The sequence below is a fragment of the Nerophis ophidion genome, linkage group LG07 (genome assembly GCF_033978795.1).
Source record: "Nerophis ophidion isolate RoL-2023_Sa linkage group LG07, RoL_Noph_v1.0, whole genome shotgun sequence".
NCBI classification, from domain to species: domain Eukaryota; kingdom Metazoa; phylum Chordata; class Actinopteri; order Syngnathiformes; family Syngnathidae; genus Nerophis; species Nerophis ophidion.
This window is the reverse complement of record NC_084617.1, coordinates 15,422,531-15,431,016: the sequence shown is the minus strand read 5'-3', so window position 1 is coordinate 15,431,016 and position 8,486 is coordinate 15,422,531. Positions and strand designations below refer to the sequence as shown.

General features: G+C 41.8%; 1 protein-coding gene across 3 annotated transcripts in view; it reads right to left on the bottom strand.

Moving 5' to 3' along the window:
- Positions 1–8,486, bottom strand: part of LOC133555650 (SH3 and cysteine-rich domain-containing protein 2-like) — a 90,779-nt gene that overhangs the window by 40,262 nt on the left and 42,031 nt on the right. For all 3 annotated transcript variants that reach the window (XR_009807350.1, XM_061904993.1, XM_061904994.1), the window contains exons 3-4: positions 8,047–8,141; positions 5,438–5,522 (exon numbers count right to left, since the gene is read on the bottom strand). Coding sequence is in view for 2 of the 3 variants with exons in the window: in XM_061904993.1 (XP_061760977.1) it covers positions 5,438–5,522; positions 8,047–8,141 (180 nt within the window). In the remaining variant the exon portion in view is untranslated. The remainder of the gene's footprint in view (positions 1–5,437; positions 5,523–8,046; positions 8,142–8,486) is intronic.

Here is an 8,486-nt window from a genome sequence, read left to right as displayed (position 1 = left end):
GTGACTCAAAGCGCTTTACATAGTGAAAACCAATATCTAAGTTACATTTTTAAACCGGTGTGGATGGCACTGGGAGCAGGTGGGTAAAGTGTCGTGCTCAAGGACACAACGGCAGTGACTAGATTGGCAGAAGCGGGGATCGAACCTGGAACCCTCAAGTTGCTGGCACAGCCACTATACCAACCGAGCTATACCGTGTGTGTTAATGTGTGTGTGTATATGTGTAAATAAATGAACACTGAAATTCAAGTATTTCTTTTAAATATATATATATATATATATATATATATATATATATATATATATATATATATACACATATTTAAAATAAATATATATAGCTAGAATTCACTGAAAGCCTAGTAATTTTATATATATGTATATATATATATATATATATATATGTATATATATACTGTATATACATATATATTTAATACATACATATTAAATATTTGACTCTTAACCACGCCCCCAACCACGCCCTGCACTCCACCTCCGACCACGCGCCCCCAAACCCCACCTCCCGAAATCGGAGGTCTCAAGGTTGGCAAGTATGGCAACAGGTGACCAGGATCATGTATTATTATTAGGGGTGGGCAACGATTAAACATTTTAATCGAAGTTAATCGCACTATTTCTCTGATTAATCGCGATTAACTGCATTGTATACGCCAAGCCCAATAATGAATTCAAAAGTAGTGTGTAGTGCACCTTTATTGGAATATTCTCACACATGAACAAAAGCGCCAAAACATTTGTTGTGCAAATACAATTTAAATCAGTCCTTGTTAAACAGTAGCAGTTAAATAGCATATTTTATGAAAATTAACTCAAAAAATGTAAATACAAACATTTGAGCTTATTTCCACTGCCAGGGTATTTAAGTTATCCTGTTTGTTATGAAAAATAGATATAATCTACATACAAATCTCTGAGCCACAATCATAACATCTGAACAGGCAATTTCTGAGGTAACAGCAGAAACATTTTTTTTTTTATCAGGGATCTTATGTTTAAAAATCCTATATTATAGGTAGTGGGCTGTTTTAGGGAATTTTTGATCAAATTATCCGTAGTAGCAATATTAATAATGTTGAGTTTATTCTGCATAGTGCACTTAAAATAATTATGACCATATCTAGGAACTTTCCGATTGTTTGATGTTATGAGCCAGGGAATAAAAGAACTACCCTACCCAGCATGCAACAGGAGTGACGAGCATGCACGGTAGTAGCGACGCGGTAGCCCGGTATAGGTTGTGTCGCCATGACGGCATCTTGTATGTTGTGATATGCACGCTCTGAAAGCAAACGTTAAGAACTCAGCCAACACTCCTCGTCTGCATTATTGATAAATAGACAGACAACACATATACTCCGCTGCTTCACAGGCCGCTGGATGTAGCCGGCAAAGTATTCCCATGCTAGCTAACCGGTCTAGCAAGCACGCGTCATTCAGTCCAAAACGGCCCGATCTATCCACATCCAGAATTGTCTGGCGGTCGTAAGTGATCCCGGAGTGACCACGCTGTAAGCCAGCCATGAAATTTGCAGAATTGTCCGGTATTTTTGCCAAATGTTGCATATTTACCAAGAGCCCCTCGACGCCGGGCGACACCATCTTGTTAAGAAAAGGCATGTAAACAACATACGCAAATGTGCGATAAAATAATTGTCGGCGTTAATAGATTGATGAGTTAACTCATAATTAACGCATTAATTTGCCCACCCCTAATTATTATATTTCCATCCATCCATTATAATAGTAAATATAAAAACAGTACATTCCACAATAAAAATAAATGCCTTCATTTGGAAAATTATCTACTGCTACATTGTATATTTTTATATCAGTGCAGGACAAAAGGCATTAGGGGCAGGTGGAGAAGTGCCCCACCAGATAAAGAAATATATGCATAGTAGCCATTTAATCATGAGATTAATGCGAATAAATGACAGTAGATTGTTGGTTTGCAGCATTTGAGTCACCCTGGAACCCACACCCAGCGACTCAAAATGGTGTGTTCATCATTCCCCCACGAGGCTTTCTTGCATTTTCTTACTTCGAGGCCTCGGCGTGAGTTTGTCAGGCGACGTCTCAGCTGGCCCTGGCAGAGACCGAGGCGCCATGACGCTGTGTGTGTGTGTGTGTGCTGTAAGTTAATGAGTGCCCTTCTCGGCGGGCGCTAAAAAGAAGTGACAGCACGAGGTGCTAACATTGATTCAGCGCAGCAGCTGCACGTTGGACACAGGTGCCGAGACCCGGCATCGTCACCCAGCATGGCGGCCTGGTTAAGCACGAGGGGATTCCAGTCAGGTGTTTCTTCACCGCCGCTGCTGCTGATTGTGTATTTGCTGCAAGCCATTGCGCGCTGCTTTGTTGATACTTCGTCTTCGGCAAGAGGGAGCAATAAGAAAGAATGGCCTTATCTACGTCTCGGCTCCTTCTTGTTCTATTTGAATGTGTTGTGCAAGTCAATCCCTGAACTAAAAGTTTGATGCCAAGCAGCAAAAGCACAAGATCATTGCTGACTATAATTCATCATCAGCCTCCTTTGTGAACGTGGCGTGTGTCGTTACTGTCACGTCGTCCCAAACACGGCTCTAAAATATTGCTATACATTGTACACCGCAATGTACTTTGGAACCAGCCAGCTATGAATTATGGGAAACGCAGTTGGAATGGACCGTGTGACTTTGCAAGCCTGTTTTCGAAAGCACTGGCACTGTTTTTTAGTAGAAAAACAAAAAATTGAAGTGGTTGCTTTTAAAGGGGAACATTATCAGCAAACCTATGTAAGCGTCAATATATACCTTGATGTTGCAGAAAAAAGAACATATGTTTTTTTTAACCGATTTCCGAACTCTAAGAGGGTGAATTTGGCGATTGAAACGCCTTTCAATTGTTCGCTGTCGGAGCAATGACCTTTCACCCGTGACTTCTCAACAGGAAGATATCCGCCATTTTCTCAAACACATTACACACACAAGTCAAATCAGCTCTGTTATTTTCCCTTTTTTCGACTGTTTTCCGTACCTTGGAGACATCATGTCTCGTCGGTGTGTTGTCGGAGGGTGTAACAACACGAACAGAGACGGATTCAACTTGACTTATGTGGAGTGTGCTAAGCAGACATATCAATGGTCACGGCATGCTAATCGATGCTAACATGCTATTTAGGCTAGGTGTATGTACATATTGCATCGTTATGCCTCATTTGTAGCTATATTTGCATCCAGCCTTTCCCTCCACCCACATTTAATGCCAAACAAACACATACCAATCGACGGACTCAAGTTGCACCAGTGTCAAAAGATGCGAAAGTCCCTCGTTTGTTCGGCACACTTTACCGACGATAGCAATACTACGACAGAGATGTGTGGATATCCTACGACACTCAAAGCCGATGCATTTCCAACGATAAAGTCAACGAAATCACAAAGGTGAGTTTTGTTGTTATTGACCTATGTGCTAATCAGACATATTTGGTCACGGCAGGACTGCAAGCTAATCAATGCTAACATGCTATTTAGGCTAGCTGTATGTAAATATTGCATCATTATGCCTCATTTTTAGCTATATTCACATCCAGCCTTTCCCTCCACCCACATTTAATGCCAAACAAACACATACCAATCGACAGATTCAAGTTGCACCAGTGGTCAAAAGATGCAATCGCTGGTTAGAAGGCGATCGCCGAATTCGTCCTCGTTGCCGCTGTCTGTCGTGATATGGCTCAATAGCTTCAGTTTCTTCTTCAATTTCGTTTTCGCTATCTGCCTCCACACTACAACCATCCGTTTCAATACATGCGTAATCTGTTGAATCGCTTAAGCCGCTGAAATCCGAGTCTGAATCCGAGCTAATGTCGCTATATCTTTCTGTTCTTTCCGCCATGTTTGTTTGTATTGGCATCAAGCAGTGACGTCACAGGATAATGGACGGGTGGATATAGCGATAGTGAAATTCAGGCACTTTGAAGCAGTTCTTCTGGATATTGCTTGATGGGTAAAATTTTGAAAAAAAATGTGAAAAATAAAATAAGCCATTAGGAACTGATTTTTATTGGTTTTAACCCTTCTGAAATTGTCATAATGTTCCCCTTTAAAGGCATTGCCACTATTTACCGGTGAAGTAAATGACACCTCAGTGAGTGCATGGCCCAGTCACTAGCTGTATTGACAGTGCACTGATAGTATGTTAGTCATACTTGCCAACCCTACCGATTTTCCCGGGAGATTCCCGAATTCCAGTGCCCCTCCGGGAAATCTCCATGGGCAAACATTCTCCCGAATTTCTCCCGATTTCCACACGAACAACAATAATGGGGGCGTGGCAAAAAGGCACTGCCTTTAGCGTCTTCTACAATCTGTCATCTCGTCTGCTTTTCCTCCTTTCAAACAGCGTATTCTTCTTCCTCCGAACATGACGAGTTGAGTTTATATCAAAATGGATACATGGATGATACAGCAGAGGATTGGGGGAATGTCATCTGGTCAGATGAAACCAAAATAGAACTTTTTGGTATAAACTTAACACGTCGTGTTTGGAGGAAGAAGAATACTGAGTTGCATCCCAAGAACACCACACCTACTGTGAAGCATGGGGGTGGAAACATCATGCTTTGGGGCTGTTTTTCTGCTAAGGGTACAGGACTATTGATCCGTGTTAAGGAAAGAATGAATGGGGCCATGTATCGTGAGATTTTGAGCCAAAACCTCCTTCCATCAGTGAGAGCTTTGAATGGTTGACCAAATACTTATTTTCCACCATAATTTACAAATAAATTCTTTAAAATTCCTACAATGTGAATTCCTGGATTTTTTTTCCACATTCTGTCTCTCACAGTTGAAGTGTACCTATGATGAAAATTACAGACCTCTGTCATCATTTTAAGTGAAAGAACTTGCACAATCGGTGGCTGACTAAATACTTTTTTGCCCCACTGTATGTTACTAATTTGCATGTTAATAAGCAAATAAATAATGGTGAATATGTGTTCCCCATACTAAAGTGTTACCGGCTCACTGGTTGTATAATAAGGCCATGCAGGATAAGTATTTAAAAATGACTAATTAAGAGCCAATATGTAACTAATTTGCAACTAATTAACAGTTCCCTATACTAAATTGTTACCAAATTTTTTGGGGAGCTGCAGGAGGACTTGATTGCTTTTGCACTGTGCACTTGTGTTGTTGGATGTGCGATTTATTAACAGCATGTTGAAAATGAAAGACAAAAATCTCAATTTGTGTTTAAATTCTGCAATCTTGTGAATTGTGTATACTGGCAGGTGCAGCCGGCCTTTGTTGTTTTTCCGAATAATTCCTTTCACGATGCCCACGCTGGGAGTAAATTTTCCCCGTAATTCGGCGCAACGTACAAGCAATCTGGTGCAACAACAACAACCAACAAAAGAGACACAAACGCTCACCTTGGCTCGGCTGCGCTTCCTTGACAACGGCCAGTTGGTCAGTGACCAGCATGGGCGAGCTGAAGTTTCGCTTGAAGGCGCCAGACTAACGGAGGGGAGAAGAGAACATAATGCTTTTTCAGTTTCCATTACTTCCCAGTTTCAGGGCTGAGCTGATGGACATTAATGTCCCCCACGGTGCAACCATTCGGGAACATTAAGGGAGTCGTTTGAAGAGACGTACGGGACATGTGAGCTGCATCCAAACAATCCTGGACATGAAGCGGCAGCACACACACACACACGCACACACACACACACACACACACACACACACACACACACACACACACACACACACACACACACACACGCTCACGTGATTGCACAAGGCTGTAATTTCACACTGAATTAAACACAAAAGCGTTGCAGCTGAATTTCGGGTCTCGTCGCTGCCTTGACTTGCAAATGAGCCACTCTGTCACATTCTGTGGAGAGAAGACACTCGCAAGGTAATCATGGATTCCTTTGTTCCCGCCAAGAAGCTGGCGTACGCAGAGGCATCGTTCCCACCTCGCCAGGCCACTCTTCAAGGCGTGCCTCTAAAATGGCATTCTGTATGCTAATCGCCGGTCTGACAAACCATAAATGTTTGGCTGGAAATAAACACAGCGGGAGGACAAAATTATTGGGTATCAATTAGAATAGGGGTGTCAAACTCCTTTGTAGTCAGTGGCCTAGTGGTTAGAGCGTCCGCCCTTAGATCGGTAGGTTGTGAGTTCAAACCCCGGCCGAGTCATACCAAAGACTATGAAAACGGGACCCATTACCTCCCTGCTCGGCACTCAGCATCAATTGGGGGTTAAATCACCAAAAACGATCACCGCTGCTGCTCACTGCTCCTAGTGTGTGTGTGACAATCATTGGTACTTTAACTTTTTTAACTTTGAGTATTGAGGGCCACCTAGCAATAACGGCCCGCCCTCAGAGGGTCACAATAATTGATGTGGTGTACCACGTTCAATGGTATGATGGTATAATGAATGACCTGGTGAGCCATGTTTAAGTGTCGTGATGGACCATGGAAAATGATGTGGCTGACCGTTTGAATGACATGGCGGGCCACATTAAAAGAGGTGATGGACCACATTGAATGACCTGACGGACCATATGCGTGATATGGCGGGCCACCTTAAATGAGGTAATGGACCACATTAAATGAGGTGATGGACAATATTGAATGACATTACAGACCATATGAATGACATGGCGGGCCACCTTAAATGACGGGATGGACCACATCGAATGACCTGACGGACCATATGAATGACATGGCGGGCCACGTTAAATGAGATGATGGAGCACATTAAATGAGGTGATAGAAAATGTTAAATGATGTTACGGACCATATGAATGAAATGGCGGGCCACGGTAAATGAGGTGATGGACCACATGGAATGACGTTACGGATCATATGAATGATATTGTGGGCCATGAGGTGAGGGACCACATTAAATGAGGTGATAGGCACAAAATATTAAATGACATTACTGACCATATGAATGACATGGTGGGCCAATTTAAATGAGATGATGGAGCACATTAAATGAGGTGATGGAAAATGTTAAATGATGTTACGGACCGTATGAATGACATGGCGGGCCACTTTAAATGAGGTGATGGAAAATGTTAAATGATGTTACGGACCATATGAATGACATGGTTGGCCACTTTAAATGAGGTGATGGAAAATGTTAAATGATGTTACAGACCATATGAATGACATGGTTGGCCACCTTAAATGAGATGATGGAGCACATTAAATGAGGTGATGGAAAATGGTAAATTATGTTACAGACCATATGAATGACATGGTGGGCCACATTAAATGAGATGATGGAGCACATTAAATGAGGTGATGGAAAATGGTAAATTATGTTACAGACCATATGAATGACATGGTGGGCCACATTAAATGAGATGATGGAGCACATTAAATGAGGTGATGGAAAATGTTAAATGATGTTACGGACCATATGAATGACATGATTGGCCACTTTAAATGAGATAATGGAGCACATTAAAATAGGTGATGGGCAATGTTAAATGACGTTACAGACCATATAAAAGACATGACGGGCCACATTTAATGATGTAATGGACCACATTGAATGACCTGACGTACCATATGAATGACATTGCAAGCCACATTAAATGAGGTGATGGACCACGGTTCGTAAAAGAGTTCAAAAAGAGGTTTGTGAAACAGTTCAAAAAGAGTTCGCCTGGAAGGGAGTCTGGTCCTGCTTCCTCTTTGCGTTTGTAGTTCTTGGGTCAGACAATATCTTTCTGTTTGATTACAATACATGAAAGAAAAAGGAACACCTTCATGTTGCTTCCCCCTTACACAGTGAAGTTTTACGAGTCTTACTCTTGGTAGGTTCAAAGACAGCTTTTGGTCTTATCGCCGGGAACTCGTTTTTGTGATAACTTAGAAACAATTTTTCTAACATAATGTCTGCTTTTAAAAATCTTTTTTTTTTTTTTTTACAGCAGCCAAAAGCCCAAAAGAATAAAGCCACATAAGCATCAGCTGCAGTAATAATAATCTTGTGTGTGTATATTGGTACCTTGCCATAGCACGGCTGCTGTGAAAGTTCCGAGGTGCACCACAGGTGAGCCGCCAACTTGCAGGTTTTACACCGCAGAGCTTGTTTGGAGTTTCCTGCAGGGAAGATCAACAAAAGAGAGACAGAATGAGAGCAGGAAAAAGAAATGCAGACAGAAATAAAATAAAACCACAAGGGTGGTCTTTAGACAAAGTGGGCGTATGCTGAGGTGGCGCAAACTCAGGTGTTGGCCCACTTTCCCAACCAACAGCTTGACGAACTCCCAAAACCACTCAGAGACCGCAAACCAGCTGGAGACATTTCAGTCATAATTGATTTGTCACGCTGCCATTTTCTCTGTAAATAAATGGCAGGGAGATGATGCTCCTCGTGTTTTTTTTTATGGTGATTAATTTTTCCGTTCCTGCGAAGAAAAGACAATTGATTTTGCAATCAAAACA